Source organism: Rhizoctonia solani, chromosome 14 (assembly GCF_016906535.1).
Source record: "Rhizoctonia solani chromosome 14, complete sequence".
NCBI lineage: Eukaryota > Fungi > Basidiomycota > Agaricomycetes > Cantharellales > Ceratobasidiaceae > Rhizoctonia > Rhizoctonia solani.
This window is the reverse complement of record NC_057383.1, coordinates 1,421,462-1,442,737: the sequence shown is the minus strand read 5'-3', so window position 1 is coordinate 1,442,737 and position 21,276 is coordinate 1,421,462. Positions and strand designations below refer to the sequence as shown.

Below are 21,276 nucleotides of genomic sequence, written 5' to 3'. Positions count from 1 at the left end.
CCAAATAGTGGCACAATATATGTGACATCGGCATATTTCTTGGGCACTGGAATAGAGAATAGCATATATCAATGCCTAAACACACGTAGCCACAAAACGACAGGACTAACGATTAGAACACAGTAACGGCGCAGAGTGCATGATCCTATCCTGGGGCACGACTCGCAACACCCTGAAGATATATATATACAATCCAGCAGTTTTCTCACTTAGGAGGACGTTATTGGGGATACATAAAGATAAAATACTTTAATGCATAATAGTCGTGATGGTTCAAATACCTGTCTATTCTACCACACTTGCAATATTAATATTGTGATGCGATTTTGATTAGTGATCCCGGTTTTTGCGGTAATGATGACTATTATGTTTATCTTTCCGCACTCGATTGCTCCTACTATCCTACTCGAAAGCATCCCAGGGCCAGTATACTCTAGCCGGAATATCATTCATTCCAACGTATTCCTGGTAGACAACATACTTGGTGAGGAGCGAAAGAATTATATTCATCAAAAGCAATAAAGACAACCACAACCACAGAACACATTTTTAGGAAAAGAGATGTATCTAGCTGCTGAATCGAGGAGCATTGGCAATGATCCCGAACTAAGGGACAAGGAGTCAGCAACTCATTTCATTATCGAAGACAGATGAACATACCAAGCACCCTGCGAGAAGACCCGCACAAGGAATGGTGAGAACCCAAGAGAAGAAAATCCATCCGAACTAGTAGGTCTTCATGAGCACAAATATTGTTATAAACGACAGGCGAAGTGCTTACCATACGCCAGTTCAGAGCATGCAGGTCACCGTTACACAAACCGACGGCAAGGGTGGCACCAGTAATGCATTGTGTTGTCGAAACGGGTACTGCGACCTGGCTCGCCAGAACGACAGCGAGAGAGGCACCAAGCTCCATAGAGAATCCGCGCGAAGGAGAGTGCAGAGTCAGACGGTTGCCGAGGACACGCATGATCTACAAAGAAAGGTGTTAGCAGTTGGTTCAGCCCTAAGAATCAACCGAACATACATTGTAGCCATAGGTAGCGAGACCGATGACGATTGCCGCGCCACCGAAGACTAACATCCAGACTGCGACAGGGCTCTTGCTTCCTGCGAAGGTACCAGTATGCCAGGTGAAGTAAATCCTATACATGAACTTTACATTAGCCTGAGATAATAATTGGGAGACGGTGGCTTACGTAGCAAAGGGGCCGATGGCGTTCGAGACGTCGTTACTTCCATGCGCAAAGCTGGAGGATGATCAGTATTGATGAACGAGCTTTGCAAAACAAACTTTCGTACGATGCAGTAGCGGCGGTCATGACCTGAAGGAAAGAGTACAAATGTTCTGTGCGATTGTCGTATTGGGCAGCCCGGTTATGCATGTCTTGAAGTCTGCGCCCCTCCTTGGACTGGCCTTGAGCTTGCATGTCAAGCACATCGACCGTGGTGCCATGAGTGAAAACCTTGACGATGAATGGGATAGTGCGGTAACGGGCAATAATGTATAAGTTCTTGGGCTCGATCCTAATAGGCGTGGGTCATGAGACGATAGCAGATTAAGGGGTAAGCAACTTACCACGCTCCCTCGATCGGAGGTCCCTCAACTGCAGTCAACCGGGCAATTCTTGACTTTTCTTGAACAGGAGCGGTGGGAGCAGGCTCGGATGCATCACGATCACTTCCCGTAGGCTTTTCCTCAGTAATCGAATCGCTCTTGCCGCTCTGCACTTGCTGGGTCTCATCCTTGCGGAGGTGACGAGCAGCACCATGCTCTTCATCGTCGGCAGGAGCGACAGCGTCCTCGGCATGGTGACCCTTGTAGTAATCGGGGACAGCACCAGCAATAAATTCGGCAGCGTCTGCCGGAGGTTGGCGCCTCCACAAGAGAGGACCTGGGATATTAGGTCAGATATAGCTCAGTGGATATAAGGGAATTAAGTACCCATGAAGAAGTGATACCAACGGACGGTATAATCACCCTTAACAACACGCGCATGGACGTACGGGAGCCAGAAGATTATGGACAATAACATCACAACAGCAGCTAGAGGGAAACTGGTGAATATGCGTCAAGAAAACCGGCTTGCCAGTATTTACCAGTTCCGATGATTGCAGCAGACATCTCGCCAGGAGGCATTTCACTCAGCCCAAGTGAAGGGGAGCCCTTCCAGAGGATGGCCATAGTGAGGACACCAGAGACAACGCTACCGTCCAAAAGTCAATATATGCGCGGCTATATGTGCGGTCGCATGCTTACAAAAAGTATATCGGAGCGAACATAAGACCATATTTGACCGAGGCATCACCGTCACGGTTCAAAACCTAGCAAGGCGTGAGGTCATATAAAACAAGCCGATAAAATAAAGACTTACCACAAACTTGGTGAGCAAGAAAACAATGGCTGCGAAGCCTCCGGCCACGGCAGGGGCGATGACCCACTATTCTTAAGTTCAGAACCACGTTGTTGAAGTTTGGAGAGATTGTTCACTCACCGAAGCGAATACAAAAGCAACACCGTTACCATTCCATCCCCACTTAATGCTCTTGGCCCCACCTGCGGCGATGCCAACACCGATCAACGAACCAACTAAAGTGTCTCAATTAGTTTCACATAAGATTTGAAGTCCAAAGAGCTACATACTAATACTGTGGGTGGTGCTGACAGGCATACTCAATCGAGTAGCCATCGTGAGCCATAGGGACGAGGCACAGATAGCGCAAACCATAGCAAGTAGAAGCATGGCAGGATCCTGGTTAAATATGCTGATATCGACTGAAATCCGTGTGTAAATTAGCAAGTCGGAGGTTAGGTGACTGACTGACATACTAATGCCGTTACGGATGGTTGATGCTACACGCGCACCAACAAGAACTGCACCTAAGAACTCCATTACACTTGCAATAGCGACGGCCTGTCGCATTGTCAGTGACCTAGAAGACACGGATGTCGCGAATCTAATAGGGTATAAGCATCAAATGATGATTGATAAGGGTAGAACTGACGAGTTGGCAACATCATTTGCGCCAATGTTGAAGGCATCGAGGAAGGCGAATATAACACCAAAGGCGAATAGGTAGTCATACTGTGCAAGGCGCGGCATTTCGGGCAAAGAGAGATGACGAGCGCACAACCCTATGGATCACAGAGACGGTACGGTCATTTTTAAAGCAAGATCCAAATGCTAGGCAATGAAGCTGATCGCACGACCGGCCGAAGCATCAGGCACAGGCATGGCACACTCCAAAACGACAAGCCCAGACAATATCTAACGAGCAATACGAGCCACTACCTGAAGAACGTGCGTAGATGAATGCGAATACTGGTCGCGTGCCAAGCTGATCGTACACTTGGCATGCCCTGTGCCGTTAACCCCCACACCGGACATTCTCCTTTTGCCGGTGGGTTTGTCGTTTATGGACTTGATTTATGTTCTATCAGCTACTAGACATCAGAACAGAACCATCCCGCGCTATTACTGCACGCAGTCGCTGTCCGGCGAGGATGCCAAGAGAACCAGTTGTGTGAATGTGCACGTGCCATAAATTAGCTCAGCCAGGAACGTGGGCGCTTCCTACATCCCTATGGGCCAAATTCGCTGAATTCGTTGTCTGTCTATGCTTGAAATGAACCAATTCATAGGAGTTTATCCGAAGCCTTCTTCGAGTGATCCGCCGTAGTAGATAATATCACATCATAACAAGGCCACGAAATCGATGAGCAGCAGGACCTCACTGCTGCCAAGGATGAAGTTTCAAACCCGAACCCGTCATGGATCGGTAAGTGCTCTCGCTAAACTCGATATCCATGAAGAAAGACTAAGCCTGCTGCTCCACGCACATGTCATCATGTTTCTTGATATTTCTTGATATGACTTCACATGTACGATAGTTGCTCTTCTATCATGATGTGCAGGAAAAGGTCCCCACTCCGATCCAAAAGTTCACTGGCATTCGCTATTGACCGAAGCAAAGATACCATGAGTAGCCAAAATTTTGCTTCTAAGAGAGTGGATTTGAGGATTCAAACTCCAGTAGTTAACTAAATTCCCGCTTACATGTCTTCCGGTTGTAATCGACGGGGTAGGCTGACCCAGATTTTACCAAGGCTGATCACATCGACGAAAACTTTGAGCCAAGGCGGTTAGAATCATTTTTCAGGGCAAATCAATCAATGATAAATATTTCAATATATGCTACGGCTCTAGTACCACCGGTACCACCGGAACGCTCATCGAACCGGGCCAGACCAAACGACGCAACCACACAGCCAAGCCCAGCGCTCCTCTCTGAGTGTAAACTCCACAGCCTACTTATAACGCACGTGTATCTAAGCGACGAGCTAAATAATTTTTCATCGAATCTTGGCTCACCCGTTCTAAGAACTGGGGGTCGTATTCCTGATGGTTTTATCTTCAAGTCCATCTTGCGGTCCAGGGGTATGTGTCAGAGTACGCTAAGCTTTCGTGCGCCTCATCAAACCCCAATAATGTTGGCCTATTTCAAAGGTCCGGGTAATGAATAAATCGGGGAAAGCTTAGTTTGAGTATGTATATAGTTGTTGGATAACCTTCCTAAAAGCCCCCTGAATGACGTACTCTGCAAGTTGATCGAGGACAAAGATTAGATAGATAAAGTTCTGTCCTTCGGCCCGAGTCCTAGCTATAGCTTCTGGGGGTGTTGAACAGCTGCTACAACTCGTATAGATATATCTTGAAGTCCATGGAGCAATTTATTGTCTATTGTGGTACTCTGAGACGGTCTAGGCCGTGTCGAACAGATGAACCTCCCCCCCCCCAAGATCAACTTGAACGATATTCTTAGTACATACTTATACCAACGATTCCAATTATATATACTTTGTAACTGGTTTAGAGCTGTACTGCTGTATCAAAGGGGCAAGAAAAAATATTTCAGGGGAGAATCGCAGCTAGGAGATCATAACCGCCTCTGTTGTGCCTTCGTGATTCAAGAATATTCTTATTGTATATTGTAAAGCTCAGAAAAGAAAAATGGTTCACGGCGAACAGCTATTGAAGTATGTGCTTACTGTGCATATATTTTGCATTTAATTGGATTTCTCCCTGTGTTCGTACCTTGCAGCCCTTTCCTTTGGTGTAAGTTTCGCGTCTCACCTTTACCAATACTCAGCCGTTGCAATCGTCACCAAGCTCAAGACTGGGTTTTGTTTGTATTCCGGGAGTTGCAGCACTCCGCAAGTGAGATGTAAATCAAATACATAATATATTCTATACCCCAGGTAAAAAAAAATAAGTTATCGAAATATAAATAGCATATGGGCTCATTTCGCGGGCGTTTAGTTCCGTATAGATATTCGCCTCTAAACATCTCGTGATTCAGTTCTCGACCAACTCAAAGGCCGAACTTGACACAGACTCATCCGCCCCCTACAGTAGTAGAAAAGATCACATTCGTAATTGCTGAAGGAGCGCGCTCTGCTCGCTTTCGCCAGGTGGAGGAGACGGAGAAGAAAGTCCTGGAGGCCGGGTGAGGACAGCCCCAGAGGGACCTACCAACGAAATAGTACCATCCTGAGCACTTGCGTCCCACGCAGACTGAACCGGGTACGTAGAGTCACGGGAGACCGTTTGGGTGAGGGTGAGCTTGCTAGTTTGAGCAATCGAAGGAAGGCCTCCGACTGATTGCTTTGGTGTATATGTTCCTGGAATCCCTGGGGTGCAGGCTCCCGGGGGTAGCTCTTCTCCTTTTCGCGGTGTTCTCACAAAGAGGTGGTCGGGAGCGGGGTCATATCGTGGAACAGTATCCATGCTGGTATTATTGTACCGAAAATCAGGTACCTCAAACTGATCGTAGGTAGGGTGAGTGTAGTGTAAGAGACGAAATAACTGTCACGCTTACTACTGTCGCATATGGACCCGTTGAATGGAGTGGTGACTGGAAGGGATGGGTAAGGTGATGGTACTGTTGTATATCCCCTTCTTCATCTATTCAGGAATCAATCAGCGAAAACACAGTCTCACTCGCTGAATTCATTTACCGGAGAAATTCTGCCTAAGGCCACGTTTTTTTCTATACCGTTCATCAAATAACGGCGCGATAAACATAAAGACGCCAGCCAACGCCGTATACATCGAAAAGGTACCTTTGAAACAAATTGAATATTAATAAACTATTATTAATCACAGCACGTTTTCAACTCACCGACAAAGACGGATACGAGGAAGGGGCCCGGCTGCTTAGTTTGAAACACAGGGCACACATAATCCACATCGATCACAGTAGAATATGGGCTATCGAAAGAATGAAATGGGAGGCCATTTGTGATATTGATCGCAGCCGGGTCGTTGTTTCTCAATGCATCGGTCCAGGTTCCGTTCAGACATCCCCAACCCCAAGTACAAGACCTCCAGAATTCGTATGCCGAATAGGCCCCGGGACTCGCTGGTGGTTGGCGTGGTACTCCAATAACTTGCGAGGCTACCCTGACATGAAGGGGTCAGACAAGACACGGGCTCTGAAGGCATCGGCATTCAGGAATACATTAGTTTCCTTGTTAATGTTCCCAAGGTCCAGACTATGATATCGCATAGGTAAATGGTTAATTTTGTTCAGTTATAAAATTCGAAATACCCACTGAAGCGCGTCTCTGAGCACGATAAAATAGTTGTTCATTGTGGTGTTTATCGGCCGAAGGTATGGTAGACTAAAGTTCTGTGATCCCCTTGTATTCGAGTACCAGGTCTCTATGCCCTCCACTCTAACACCCGAGGACCGACACCTATCCAGGCCATCGGAGCCCATGCAATTTGCTTCTGCAGCCCATTTAACTACCGCTTGATCAGGCCACTGGTTATCTCGACCTGAAAGCTTCCAAGCCCACTTTTGAGCCCAGAGCGCCTTTAGTATGTCACTTCCAACAGCATCTAATACTCCGAGCATTTTGAGTGCGGGGATGTCATGAGCCAAGAGTACCGCCTGGGCTTTGCTGATATCAGCTGTCCGAGGGACGGCATAGGAAGATATGTAGTCGACAATGTCATCAGAGCCCAAATCAGTGTTGGCCATTCGTGAGAACGTTGTGGAGAGTTTGAGAGTGCTAGGAGCATCGGGATTCTGGCTTTGAATATCGCATACGATTTGGGCCTTGTTGTCATTCATACTGTATCAACTTAAATTGGATAGCAACGGTATATCAGACCTACGGTGGTTGTGATTCCACGGTCTTGAAAATTGACCAGAGCAGTAATGTTTTGAACGGTGCAGGACTCAAGTGGCTCGGACCGATACGGTAATGCATCGTACCACTTGGCCTCTTGTGTCCCGTTAGGATGCGTTATCGCTCCAAGCCCATTTAAGATCGCTGTAATCTTATCAGTATCGCCGAGCAGCTTCTTGTTATACCACGTACTATAAGCAAAGATAGGTAGAGTTGAATTTGTGCGAATTGAAGTGGCATGCTGTGGCAATGTGAGGGGTTGACAAGGTCCCGGTGTCGCAGAGATTGTCAAACTCTCTGGTATCCAATTGGGTGCCCACCACTTCGAGTCAGTATTGTTTGGGTCCTTCTTAAGCACAGTTACGACGTCATTTCCGGCAAGTACGACTAGGATATAGTATAGTTAGAGTGTGATATAGCCCTAACTATAGTGCACCCTCACTATTGACCACAATAAGAACTGCTACGAGGATGACTGAGCCAGCGTAAAAGAACTCAGCCATATAGGGAATTGCAAAGGGCTGCCCTTTGGGATGCTCGAGTCTGCGGAACCACATTTCGATCCCGTATCGAACTCACAACACGGTCGGGTTATCAAAGTATAATAAGCGAGGAGGATGTCTCGAGGGAGAGTGTTGAAAGCAGGATGGTGACTGACGGGATTAAATGGAGTAAGAGCCTGTGTTTATAAGCTGTGTTTTAAGCGGTTGGCTGTCTTTCTTCTCTTAGTGTAAGGTGCATAGTGAGGCAGTGCATATTGATGAACTCGGGCATCTCTGAGTGCCCCGAGATAGCCTACAATGGCAGAACAACTTATGTAAGCGGCTGGATTAGCCGAGTCGTGGTCTATTCTTGGAAGCCAGTTAAGTCCGGCCCATCGTGACTATTTGTTGAGAAAGGGGTAAACATAGCCACAAGCTTTAGCTTAGTACCTACTAATAGTATTAGACTAACGTGGTCGCTTCACGCTCAACATTTTTACCCAACTACCAATCAGGTCGCACCATGTAGGACAAACACAGGAATGCGGTGCAGAAACAAGGGTAATAACTCTTTGGCTGAGTCTGGTGGCACGTAGTAATATTATTCCTTGCGTAGATTATTACACATATCCCTACGATACACGTACTTACGACACGTTAATCCCGTGTATTATCAACAAAGTCGATTATATGTAGATAGAGAGAATAGTATCTCACCAAGTTAAGCTGGGTAAGCCAAGTTAACGATATGAAATTCGAATGAAATTGCAGAAGATTACTACAAGGACAGAAAGAACCAACCATCCAGAAATTGAGTTGTGTGTAGAGCTGTTTAGTCAACCTCAGTTGTGATGATCTACTCTATGCATCTTCTGCCTGGTGAGGCTTTCGAGGCAACTGAGCCGGTGGGAAAATCCGGGCATCTTGAGCAGTGGCTCCAGGAGGAGAGTGTACTGGGGGGTCTGGTTCGCGATAGTCCCATATAGCCCTTGCAGCATTTAAATTTAAAGTGTCCCGAGATGCCGTTGGGTTCAGGGAAAATTGGCTGCTACGAGCAGTTGCAGCAAGAGTGTTAAAACCGAGTTTCGGTGTATACACACTCGGAGCACCTAGAGTGCATGCCCCTTGAGGTAATTCATCCTCCTTCCTTGGTGCGCGTATAAAGATGTGATCTGGTACTGGATCGTACCTTTTGATCGGCTCTGGATGGTTGTAGGCCAAAGAAGGTAGATCCAACTATACAGGATGTATCGAGTGTTAAAGATACTACGAGAACGAACTGCACTTACCACTGTGGCATAAGGAGACGTCGGACGGGAAACAGGATGGCATGCTGAGCGATTATAATGAATGGATTCATAGTCTTCAGTATCTATAGACAAGGTATAAGTAAAGGAGCTATCTCCTGCACTAATTCATCGTTTACTAACCGTAAAGAACCTCCCTGTATCCACGTTTCCTTCTATATTTTTGGTCGAATAATGGAGCAAAAAATAGGAATACTCCATATAGAACTGCATACATTGAAAATGTGCCTATTCAGGCAGCTGTCAGATAACGTATATCGCAAGGTCAAGGGGGCCAGCGGGGGGGAGGGGCCTGCTTACCAATAAAGACAGACACCAGTAAAGCTCCTGTTTGCTTTCTTTTGAAAACAGGGCAAACGAACTTGAGATCAATTATAGTCGAGTACTGACTTTGAAGTGAAGTAAGAGGGAGTCCATTAGTGACATTCGATGCAGCCGAATTGTTACTCAAAAGCGCATCGGTCCAGGTTCCGTTTAGGCATCCCCAGCCCCAAGTACAGGTATTCCAAAATTCTCTCGCAGAGTAAGGTTGGGTATATGGGTGAGGGCGAGTTACGTTGATGATATTGCCAGCTATTGTTCCCAGAAAGGGATCTGATATGATGCGGGCCTTGAACGCATCGTTACTTAGAAAGATGTTCGTATCTTGGTCGTAGCGACCAAGATCAAGGCTACGTGTATATGATACTTTCAGCGCATATTGGGCCATTTGAATAATAGGTACCCACTATATTGCGTCCCTAAAAGCAATAAAGTAATTGTACATCGTCGTATTGATTGGTATGAAGTATTCTGGCTCGAAGCGTTGTGATCCTCTGGTGTTTGAGTACCATGTATCGATACCTTCGATTCCTACTCCAATTGACCTACACTTTCTTTCACTGGTACAGTTTGTTTTGTCTGCCCATTTGACGACTGCTTGATCTGGCCACTGGTTGTCTCGTCCGGTCAGCTTCCATGACCACTTCTGAGCCCACATTGCCTTGAGCAGATCGCTCCCTATAGCGTCTAGTACTCCAAGCATCTTAAGCGCTGTAACGTTTCGGGCCAAAAGAACCGTCCGGGCTTTGCCTATGTCGGCCGTCTGAGGTACGGAATACGATGATATGTAGTTCACAACATCATCTGATCCTAAATCAGTGTTTGCCATTCGCGAAAAGGTGGTCGACAGCTTTAGACTTGGGGGTGTCTCGGGGTCGGTACTATCAATGCTGCACACTATTTGTGACTAGAAATCAAGTGTCGGTTGATAGAACAAGCATCACGACCATAACCAGGCTTACAGTTAGCTTATGTCCACGGTCTTGAAAATTGATGAGGGCAGTCATATTTTGAATGGTACAGTTTCTTAGCGGCTCTGCACGATAGCGAGGCGCATCGTACCACTTGGGTTCTTCATCCCCATTTGCATTCCGGGATACCCCCAGACCATTCATCAGCGCTAGTCTTCCTTAGTAGATCGAATCAACTATCAATAAATTACCTACTATACGCGAATATGGGCAGTGTCGAATTTGTTCGAATCGACGTTGACTGTTGTGGCAACGTGAGAGGCTGACATGGGCCTGGAGTAGTAGGTATTGTTATGCTGTTGGGTAGCCATCTAGGAGCCCACCACTTGTTATCGGTGAAGTCTGGGGTGTCCTTGAGTTCGGTCACGACGTCATTCCCAACAAGGGCAACTGGAGTATTGGATCAGAGCAGTGCTTCATTAATTGCAGCCACTCAACATGTTCACCGTTAACAGTGATGAGAATTGCAAGTACAACAGCTGAACCAGCATAAAAAATCTCAGTAATATATGGAATCGCGTAGATTTGAAGTCTAGGGTACGAGAGTCGGTGGAACCACATTTTGATTCTTGGATCTCCGTTAGATATCAATGTTTGATAATGAAAAAGGAAGCTGATGTTTCAAATATGTGAGCCTAGGGGTGGCGAAATATCGACAGGCTGGTAGTTGAGAAGTTGTAGTCGCCCTATATATATTGTTCTTCATAAAAGGTGGCGCATTGTTGTCCAAGTCAACCAGAAAGTTGGACCCTGAAATCGATATATTTAGTGCACGCGTGATGCCCTGGTAATTTAGTTAACTCGCTATAAGTTCGGACGGCACAAGCGCCTAGTAGCATTACGCTACCTAAACGACCACTAGTAGCCATCACTACTATAATTTGACGTTTCCTACCGCACCCGTTCTGCGCTCATGGAATCTAGGCTGGTGATAGGGGAGTCATGGTGCCGATTAAATTAGAGATGTCTGATCCCGAACCGTATACTGAATAGAACTATGAGAGAGGGACACGTCTCACCTAGCGGAATTCCTATGGGAAGACAGATAGCTTCAGCAGACTGGACGATAATGCTTTCCTTGAGGTCCATTAAGTAGAGTCTTGCGACGGAGCCCGTGGAGGCTGCAAAACTTATACTGGGTCACTCAGGCCGGGTCTTATGCCGTTACTATATCCGCACGTGTATATCCTATTTGTAATATTATGGTTCGGCGCTTGCTCCTCCGTTTCCCTCCTATCCGTACCACATCCAGTGCGAGCCCACTGTCGCTCGCAGCATCAATTACCCGTTTTCCCCGTTTTTTCTGTGAGTCCCGCCCACCCGCACCTCTACTTGCAGACGACCTGGTTCGCGCTCCGCCTCTCCGGCCCCACTCCTCTTCGCTCGCCGGTCCCGGTCGTTCATCTTACTCACTATCATAGTCTTCCCCCCCTTCTCGCCGTACCGGTCCAAGGCCAAGTTATATTTGTGGAGCAAAGGGGTAGGGATATCAGTAATGATTCAGATTACCCCATAATAAGAAGCCCCATCATATGCAGGGAGGGGTAATTGATAACTGACTCTTGAAAGGATCCAAACATAGACAAATTACCATACAAAGGTAGAAAGGCATTGATACATAAGTGTCCATAACCCCAATACATAAGTCCTAGTGAAAGCAAAGCACAAACGGTAACAGATATCTACCACATTATACACGCCTTGCCGCAATTGTCAGAGCTATTTTACCTATGACTAGCGTATGTTGAGATTATGTGGTTCACGTGTACTCCGCATGGTGGGTTTCTGAGACGGTTGAAGAATCAGGGGACCCCGGCTGTTTTGAACGAGTGCCCTAGGAGGAAGGGGTGATACATGATCATGTTCACCAAAAGCTCTTGCAGCTTGGTGTGTATTGGTGGTATCTCTGGAGATGGTCCGATTCAAGGAAAGCTGGGAGCTAGGTGCAATTGAAAGCCCTCCAACATCAAGCCTGGGCATGAATGCACCTGGGGAACCAGGGGAAGATGCCCCCGGAGGTAGTTTGTCCTCTTTTTTGGGGGTACGCACAAAAAGGTAATCCGGCACTGGATTCCATTGTTGGATGGTTGGGATACTCGTGCACTACTATAGGGTATATGGGATGCATCGAACTGTATAAGATTCAAGTAGTATTGTGAATTCCCAGCATAACGAATATTACTTACCGAAGTAGCATAAGGAGAAGGCGACCCAGTTGATAAATAACGCGAGTGTTGGTGGTAGGGGGTCCCTGAGTCTTCGCTTTCTGTTGGTAAGGAGTAAGCAAGGCAGTCCTAACAGTAACCCCTGTGATCACCAACCATACAGAATCTCTCTCATACCGCGCCTCTTTCTGTATTTCTGGTCCAGAAGTGGAGCGAAGAACAAGAAAATACAGTACAGTACTGCATACATCAAAGATGTAGCTTGACAACCAACTGTTATACTATGCATCTTATGTTTAGAATGATACCGAACTTACCTACGAAAACAGAAACAAGTAAAGCTCCGGTTTGTTTTGTCTTAAAAACTGGACACATAAATTTCTGATCGATGATAGTAGGGTACTGGCTCTGAAGCGAAGAGAGAGGTAATGCGTTCGTGATATTCGAAGCGTCTGGGCTGTGATTTAAAAGCGCGTTTGTCCAAGTCCCGTTAAGACAGCCCCAGCCCGAAGTACAAGTCCTCCAGAACTCGTCAGACGAATAGGGTCTAGTGTTAAGGGGCGGGCGTGCTATGTTGATTACGTCCCCTGCTACCGTTTCTAGAAAATTATCGGAAATAATGCGGGACTGAAACGCATTGTAGTTGAGGAACACATTCGCACTTTCATCAAAATGCCCTAAATCGAGACTGTGGGCGTATTCATTCCAGTTTTTGGTATGTGCAGTGATCAAAATCCACTTACTAGAGGGCATCTCTAAATACCACAAAATAGTTATACATCGTGGTGTTCATGGGAGCAAAGTATTCCGGATTGAAATCTTGCGACCCTCTTGTGTTCGAGTACCATATATCAATACCTTCGAGACCTTCTCCTATGACCTGCATCTTCTTTCATTGGTGCAGTTTGTCTTGGCGGCCCATTTGACGACTGCTTGATCTGGCCACTTATTGTCTCTTCCAGTTAGCTTCCATGACCACTTCTGAGCCCACATTGCCTTGAGCAGATCGCTCCCAATTGCATCCAGTAGACCAAGCACTGTAAGTGTTGGGATATCTTGAGGTAAAAGCGTCGCCCGAGCTTTGCTGATATCGGCAAACCGAGGGACATCATATGAGTATATGTAAGTCATTATATCGTCGGTGCCTAGGTCAGTATTGGCTACCCGTGAGAAGGTAGTCGAAAGTTTAATGCTTGGAGGCGTCTTAGGATCGGCGCTGTCAATATCGCATGTTATCTGTGACTAGACCGGACGCCGATTATAATTAGTAGGCGAAAACGTATCATGGGAAAGTTCATACCATTAACTTATGTCCGCGATTCTGGAAATCGAACAGTGCTGTTATGTTTTGAACGGTGCAATTCGTCAACGGCTCCGCATGGTAGTGCGGTGCACCGTACCACCTGGATTCTTCCATTCCATTCTGGCCTATAAATGAACCTACACCATTCACAAGGGCTGATTCCTTGTAAGTCTAAGTAACACAACGACAGCCAGGTAGCACCGGCGGTAGCACGCTTACCATAGGAAAATATTGCCAACGTCGAATTTGTTCGAATCGACGTCGACTGTTGCGGCAATGAGAGAGGCTGACACGGGCCTGGAGTAGTGGGTATTGTCATTCCGCCAGGTAGCCACTTGGGAGCCCACCACTTGGTCTCGATAAAGTCTGGGGTATTCTTGAACTCAGTGACCACGTCATTTCCGACGAGCGCGACTGAAGCTATTTATTAAAATGACTCTCAATCGACTGAAACATATACTTACTATTTACGATGATAAGAATGGCAAGGATAACGGCTGAGCCAGCGTAGAAAAACTCGGTAATATAGGGAATTGAATAAATCCGTAACCTCGAGTACGACAGCTTCGGGAACGACATATTAACGGCTCGCCGCGTCTGTCCTTATGTTTTAGGACGATGACTTCTTGTGCTAGGAGCGAAGGTGAGGATAGGATAGGATAGTGGTCAGTGTAGTACTAGGAAGCAGTAGGTGCAGATTGAATTGGCGCCTGGCACGCTTGGTATGTGCTGATTCCTCTGAAAAATCACTGTGTGTAAAGGTAGAGCGGATCCGCAGACCCACACTATTGGTAGGTTTGACATCCTATAATATAGCCATTACATAGTAGCGTTGTCTTAGCCGAACTACTCCGGATAATCTTCCACCTTTGCAGTTCAAACTCAGTAGTCTTTTCCTTTCCGATACTTCAACCCGAATAGCTTTAAATTTACGATTAATTCGCAAATTGAAATATTTGGACATTTGTCCCCTTGGTATATCAAGAAAGCTCACTTTGAGAACGCAGATCTGTCATGAAGCCCTTACATGATACCGCGGTACCGTATGTCCGCCCATGTTAGGTTTATTCGAATACGTAGGTCCATATATGGTTATATTGCGCCTTGACAATCCACGGTGGACGATGCGCCTTTCAGGTCGCTTTCATTCATGGTATCAAGCAAAATTGAATGTAGCGAATCAAGGGCGTAGTTGTATGCGTATTGAAGCTATAGAAAACCTTTACCCATGTATATGCCTCCGGAGCCACAACCTCAGCCGTCGAGTCGCAAATCCCTCTTCCTACCACTGAGCCATAGTCCAGAGGCCACTGTTTATGGAGCCCGACATCACAGTCAAGCCAACCAGGCTATAGTTCACCGGTGAGAATGGGCATACATATCTATCGTTTATATTGCTACTAGTACAGAATAGCGTAGAAATCAACTCTGTGGAATCGTAAATCAACAACAGGAACAGGTATCACAGCAAGAAAGAACGAAAGCAAGTAAAACAACAAAAATCAATAATCAAAAGTTCACTCGGCAAACCATTCTCCACCAGAAGCAATGTTGAAAAAGGCACCCCTGCGATCCATGAGTTCTTGGTATGAGCCTGACTCAGCAATCACTCCATCCTGAACGACCAGAATTCGTCACAGCGCTGCATCACCGCGAGTTTGTGCGTCACGATGAGGGTGATCCGGTCCTGCTTGATAGCCATGACTGTATCCATAATGGCATCCTGGTTCGCTGGGTCCAGCGCACTGGTTGCTTCATCCATAATCAAGATATTCGACTGACGAACCAATGCGCGCGCGATCTGTAGCCTTTGGGCTTGTCCACCCGAAATGAGTGCAGCACCCTCACCAAGTGTGGTATCGTATCCTCGCTCCTGGCTCATAATCCAATCGTGCATTTGCGCTGCCTTGGCGGCATTCTGAACCTCTTCAAACGTGGTGCGGGTGGAGCCAAACATAATATTCTCTGTGACACTGGCATCGAATAAAGCGGGGTGTTGGCTAACGACTCCGATATGTTCGCGGAGATAGCGCACATCAGCATCGGAGATAGGGTGTTTATTGATGCGAATGGATCCGCCGGTGGTTCGTACAACCTTTGGACGAGTGAAGCAACAGTAGACTTTCCACATCCAGAAGGACCAACGATGGCGACGCATTCGCCCTGGTCAACTTGGAACGAGATATCTTTGAGCACAAGGGTATCGGGGCGAGCAGGGTAAGAGAATTGGACACGATCAAAAGAGATACGACCGTCCACAGGGAAGCGAAGGGTGCCCTTGGATTCGTCTGTATCGGTACCAAGGTAAGGAACTGGCCAAAATCATGCGTCGCCTGGACGGACTTCACAATTCGGGGGACTATATGCGTAGTTAGTAAGCTTCCAGTACCGTGTCAGGGATTACTCACTGAAAGATAGTAGTTGGGCAGCAATTGTCACCGAGAACACAACAAGATTCAAGGCCTGGAGCATCTTCAGATACGAGTAGCCTTCGTGAGCCATCAACACAGCGCCGACGTAAAACAGTGCAGCTGATCCAGTTCATCAGTTTTTTTTACCCAACTTAGGATATCGAGAAACCTACCCTCGGCGACGTAAATCAACGCATTCACAATTCCAAACCCACAGCCCGTAATAAAAGCACCCTGTACACCCGTCCGCATCGCTGTTCCTAGGCTCCTCTCAAACTGGGCCCTGAACACGCTCTCCAGAGCCATAGCACGGATCGCACGAACGTTTGCAACAGCATTATAGTATTGCTTTGCGACTTCTTCACGAGCGCGCTTGTTCCGTAGCTCGATCTGGCCACTCCAGCGGACCTGGAAGACCATGACTACCCCAAACAGGGCCAACAGCGAGTCCAACCAGAGTGAGTTGCCAACCCATGACCATCGCCCAGATTAAGCCGACGAACACCATTGTGACTACGTGACTGACTGGCCAAGGACAACGGCGATAAGAGTCCGGGCATCGTCGCCATCTTTGATGAGGACCTGGGCAATGTGTACGGGGGAGTTGGAAGCTTCATCGTGCCACCGCTTATCTTGGGCCAGAATTCGTTCGAAGCATCGTTCGCGGAGAGCGGTGACCCAGTTCATAGCTGCGACTTCCATAATAAAGAATTTGAGGCCGCCGGTAATACCATCGCCAGCCGCAGCGAGCAAAACAAACAGGGCGTATCGGGTGATAAGGGGCACGTTTTGACCACCTGCCGCAACTTCCGACATCAACGTCGCCAATAGGAACGAGAATATAGGGGTCATGGCACCACTGGCGAGAGAGACTAAAGCCCAAACAAGACCAAGAGTTTATTTGGTACAGTTGGATAGAAGCGCTTGAGGACTGAAGTAAGGGAGGGAGGGCCCTGTTGTGCCTGTTCCTCTACCCTGCGGTCGGACTCTTCGCCCTCGATTATGAGCTCCATGACAGCTTCTTTGCGCTCACGAGGAATTCGTCGCTGTTGGGTTGCTGCATCACCACTAGCCTTGGCCATATTCTTCTCTTGCTCGAAGGCTTTGACCTCTTCCTCTTCACTATCTTCACCGCTTTCGCTTTGATTGTCTTCCTGCTTTTTGGTCCACCTGCGCATAAATTTTTGGGTAGGAGTGAAGGACTTGGCACCGAATGATTTCCTGCCAAGTGATGAACGGCGACCAATAGACTTGCGATCAGAGGCCAACCCGATTGAGGCCTCCCAGATGGGGACACAGGCGATTGAGGCTCCCATTGCAAACTCGACCTCCTCACTGGAACTACCCTCAACTCTCCTTGCCCATCCTCCCAGAATTTCCCAGACATATCCGCACTCGATTGACGTCTCCCGAAGTCCAGATTGGGTATGGGTGCATTGCTGGGATGTCGATGGCGGTACGTTTGAACAGGAGTCCTGGTCTGCCCTGAAATATCTGCAATCGCATCGAGCATCCACATGGATGGACCGGCCAGAGACGGGTGCTGGACATATGGTGCAAACGAGGTGTGTCTGGTAGAAGCGGCAGGGAAGCCCATTCCGTGATTTGATTCGCGTCCATCCGCCTCAAGGAGCTCGTCGACTTGGCGGGCCTCGGCGCGGGTCACCATGCCGTATGCGTATTCTCTCTCTTCTGGGTCCTGGGTGGTAGAGCGGCCCAAGGATCGCCCGACCGAGTGTCCGACCGATGTACCCCTAAGCTCCTCTTCAATCTCGTCTAGTTCATCCTCCACCCCCTGATAGTCCACACCCATTCCTTCAAACACTCCACCTCGCTCCGCCTGAAGATTGTAGCGATACCCTTCCTGAACAACTCGTCCGTCCTTCATCACATATACAAAGTCCGATGGTGCTATTTGAGACAAATCATGTGTGATAACGATGGTGGTTTTGTTGCGGCGCCAGGCCTTGATAGCTTCAAACACAAGAATACGAGCGGTAGCATCGAGGGCCGATGTTGCTTCATCTACAACAAAAGGCGTTGATAAATGGGCAAGAGAATTATGTGGTTACTTACCAAGAATCAACACGGCCGGGTCCCTAATCCATGCACGAGCGATAGCCAACCTTTGTCTCTGCCCTCCACTCAAGCTGATCCTTCCATTCCCAGTCTCCGCTTTCTCTTCTTCGTCTGCACCTCCGCCCCCACCATTGAGCACCGTATCGTATTCGGGTAGCTCTCGAATAAAGTCGTGCAAGAGAGCCATGCGGCACGCATCAACGACCTTTTCCCTGGAAACATGGGGGATGAACGGTGTGGAGGGTACACTTGGATCCGGTTCGGGTTCTTCTTCCCTGGATATGCAACTTGAATAATCTCTGATGATGGTAACACAAAATTAGAACATACCCATCAAGTCGGCTGCCGGCCAAGCCGATTGCAACGTTATCATGCACACTCATATCGAACATGATGCACTGCTGGCTAACGAGCGCAACATTCTTCCTCATCCAGCGTTCGTCAAGCATATCGAGTTGTTGGTCATCGAGGACAACCATTCCCCCCGGCGTTATGCTGAAATACTCGGCCTCGTCTTCGTCTGCGCCAGAGGCGGGAGTCTTGCTATCGGACGTTGGAGATTTGCATCGAGAGAATAACCAGCGCTGGATCGCATCTGACTCGCGGGCCGAACGCGCTCGCTTCGAATTTTGTACATTCCACACATCACTTGGGCCACCGTGCTCTTTCCGGAACCGGATCCGCCAACAACAAAGGTCATCTCGTTGGCAGGAATAAACATTGATACATTTTTCAAAACAATCTATGATGCCATGTCAGAAATAAGCTACCATGGACGTGAAAAGCAGATGGAACGTACTTGGTCCGGTCGGGAAGGATAAGCAAAGGTCACATTGTGCAAACTCAGCTCGCCTTGACATTTCCGAGTAGGAACGATCTTTCTCATGGGAATTCGGTGCGTTGGTGCACGAACGAGCGGTATTCCACTATGCCCTTGTGCCTGGACCATTCCATCCCCTCCTACTCCGTTGTTTGGGCTCAACAATTCGGCTACGGCCACAGCAGCGCTCTTCCCTTTGCTGACTGTCACAATCAAGGGTATGCACATTTGAAGGTTGCTTGCGGCAATTAAACAGGCCCAAAAAACGCCCATTACCTGGCCTGGAGTAATGTCTCCTTTACGGACCAGAGCAGAACCGAACCAAAAGCCTTGGACGAACATGGCAAAGAGTACGAATTGAGTTCCACCGGCTGTAACGCCCCAAATGGCCGAGCATGCATGAGCGGTTTTTCGAACTTGATTTAGAAGAGTTGAAAGACGGGATTGAGTGGAGGACTGGGCATTGAAGGACTTGATGGTCGCAATGGCGGACAGGGAAGTGGTTGTGAGTGACGAGGCCTTTGCGAGGAGAGCACGTTCTCGGTCATATCGGGGCATTGCGAGCGCCTGCGAAATAAACTGGAGGACGAGCAGGACAGGGATGGAAGCCAGGATGATGAGGGTCAAAGACCATGATGTGACCAGAGCGATGATAAGGGAGGCAAGAACAGTGGTCAGATGCTGGATGAGCTGACCCATGGCGAGTGAAGTGGCGGTGCGTATATCGTCAGTGTCTCTGCAATGGTGTCAATGTAATCAAGACATGTAGAGAGAAATCAACGCACCGTGCAAATTTGGCCATCATACCTCCTGCGCCAGTTGTGCCGTCTTCGGACTGAGACATCTGGGCATCGAACCATTCCATGCGACGGGTCGTAACGGCCTCGTATACACCCGCCTCAGCCTCATGACGTTCTTTTCAGCAACCCAAATCCAAAGACTGCTCATCGCCGAGCCGAGCAATAAAGAACCACCGGCAAGAGCGAGCAGTTGAATGGCCGTCAGCCCAACTTCTCGCAGTAGGCGGGATTTAACCGCAGCAAGATCATCGGGAGATAAGGATTCCTGAGCAGCAGGGGAAGGAAATCTTGCAAAGGCATCAAACGCTTGGCCAATAACGCGAGTCATAAAAGGTGCAATGCCGCCTGAGACGATAGAGACGAAGATGGCGGAAGGAGGAGTGTAAGTGCATCGTGACGAGTACAGTGGGCGAATAGCAGCTTAAGACTGGGTTTTGGAGGGCCTTCGTCCATGCGCGAATAACCCTTGGGCATGCCGTCTGGAGCTGGAGTATTATTATCGTTGTTATTAGTATTATTGCTGTCGTTGGAGGGATCGTGAGGCTGAGTGGGAGAGCTGCCAGAGCCCCGGTGAGCGTCGTCTTTGATCATCGAAAAGAGGCTTAGCAACTTACCCAGCCATGGCTGCTACTTGACTCTAGCAACTTATGGGCCTGCTTTTCCTCCATCTTTTGTTCCCCTCCGAGCTCGTCCTTTGTTCGTGCCCAAGGTCAAATAAACACAACTAGACCCTGAGCCACCGAGCCAATCACGACTCGGCGCTTGGCCCTCAAGCTTTTCGATGTGGCAGAGTTTGATGAGCCGGTTTTCATGCTTCCCCAGACATTAGAAGATGAACGTACCATGTGCATTGGACCAAGTACACCGAATCTCCACTGCTACTCTTGCAGAGTTCTGCCGGTGTCTCCACTGTTGAACCGTATGTCCCACGGGAACTATCAAGTGAAAATTCCCAGTTAAAGGCAATTCGACCCAGACAATTAACTGAGCGTCTCACTATCATCTCCAGCATGGATCGGCTGCCGATCATAGACGAGATCCACCCAGCTGACAGTCTTCCGTCGGCTTCCCCACACGGTTTAGTCGGGAACAAGTGGCACGTTTATAGGCTATGGGCGCGCTAACCCAGAAATTCATTCTAGAATCGAAGGAAATTTCCGAACATATTCAACTGTAGAGCGGGGTGTAATAAAAATAAGCACAGGAACAAGACCACATGTGTAATTGATTCCAATAATTGGATGGGGCCTTGTCGTCTACTTTATGTCAGGAACGTCGCGGTTGGAACCATTACAATTCTGTCCATACCGCCCGATCAACCATGTGGCGTCCCTGGACTCACGTGAGATATGTCTCACTCAATAATTGTCTGCGAAGGAAGGATCGGGGACCAGGGTAATTGAAGACGGCACAAGT

General features: G+C 47.9%; 6 protein-coding genes across 6 annotated transcripts; all 6 read right to left on the bottom strand.

Annotated features, from left to right (window-relative positions):
- Positions 1-567: 567 nt before the first annotated feature.
- On the bottom strand, positions 568-3,107 carry RhiXN_11067 (sodium/inorganic phosphate symporter; the record flags this gene model as incomplete). Its single annotated transcript, XM_043330882.1, has 15 exons — positions 568-606; positions 661-726; positions 782-976; positions 1,031-1,148; positions 1,203-1,253; positions 1,306-1,530; positions 1,583-1,898; positions 1,949-2,050; positions 2,104-2,210; positions 2,264-2,328; positions 2,379-2,444; positions 2,499-2,593; positions 2,648-2,779; positions 2,834-2,961; positions 3,010-3,107. 15 exons carry the CDS (start codon positions 3,105-3,107, stop codon positions 568-570), a joined length of 1,803 nt encoding a protein of 600 aa, XP_043186227.1.
- A 2,322-nt stretch (positions 3,108-5,429) lies between these two features.
- Positions 5,430-7,704, bottom strand: RhiXN_11066 (uncharacterized protein; the record flags this gene model as incomplete). The annotated part of the gene is made up of 8 exons (XM_043330881.1): positions 5,430-5,828; positions 5,884-5,969; positions 6,023-6,127; positions 6,187-6,467; positions 6,620-7,128; positions 7,188-7,345; positions 7,394-7,588; positions 7,644-7,704. 8 exons carry the CDS (start codon positions 7,702-7,704, stop codon positions 5,430-5,432), a joined length of 1,794 nt encoding a protein of 597 aa, XP_043186226.1.
- An 840-nt stretch (positions 7,705-8,544) lies between these two features.
- On the bottom strand, positions 8,545-14,329 carry RhiXN_11065 (uncharacterized protein; the record flags this gene model as incomplete). The annotated part of the gene is made up of 19 exons (XM_043330880.1): positions 8,545-8,919; positions 8,973-9,055; positions 9,114-9,145; positions 9,206-9,218; positions 9,291-9,661; positions 9,719-10,218; positions 10,274-10,431; positions 10,478-10,672; positions 10,729-10,814; positions 12,332-12,414; positions 12,469-12,548; positions 12,604-12,635; positions 12,696-12,720; positions 12,765-13,135; positions 13,191-13,202; positions 13,439-13,689; positions 13,748-13,905; positions 13,970-14,164; positions 14,215-14,329. The coding sequence occupies 19 exons, from the start codon at positions 14,327-14,329 to the stop codon at positions 8,545-8,547; spliced, it is 3,135 nt and encodes a 1,044-aa protein (XP_043186225.1).
- Positions 14,330-15,356: 1,027 nt separating this feature from the next.
- Positions 15,357-16,581, bottom strand: RhiXN_11064 (ABC transporter; the record flags this gene model as incomplete). Its single annotated transcript, XM_043330879.1, has 4 exons — positions 15,357-15,845; positions 15,896-16,062; positions 16,159-16,281; positions 16,335-16,581. The coding sequence occupies 4 exons, from the start codon at positions 16,579-16,581 to the stop codon at positions 15,357-15,359; spliced, it is 1,026 nt and encodes a 341-aa protein (XP_043186224.1).
- A 93-nt stretch (positions 16,582-16,674) lies between these two features.
- RhiXN_11063 (ABC transporter transmembrane region) lies at positions 16,675-17,013 on the bottom strand (the record flags this gene model as incomplete). The annotated part of the gene is made up of 1 exon (XM_043330878.1): positions 16,675-17,013. One exon carries the CDS (start codon positions 17,011-17,013, stop codon positions 16,675-16,677), a length of 339 nt encoding a protein of 112 aa, XP_043186223.1.
- Positions 17,014-17,033: 20 nt separating this feature from the next.
- Positions 17,034-20,451, bottom strand: RhiXN_11062 (ABC transporter transmembrane region; the record flags this gene model as incomplete). The annotated part of the gene is made up of 9 exons (XM_043330877.1): positions 17,034-17,496; positions 17,547-18,186; positions 18,238-18,515; positions 18,571-18,783; positions 18,876-18,982; positions 19,040-19,796; positions 19,846-19,975; positions 20,032-20,205; positions 20,265-20,451. The coding sequence occupies 9 exons, from the start codon at positions 20,449-20,451 to the stop codon at positions 17,034-17,036; spliced, it is 2,949 nt and encodes a 982-aa protein (XP_043186222.1).
- Between the last annotated feature and the right edge of the window lie 825 nt (positions 20,452-21,276).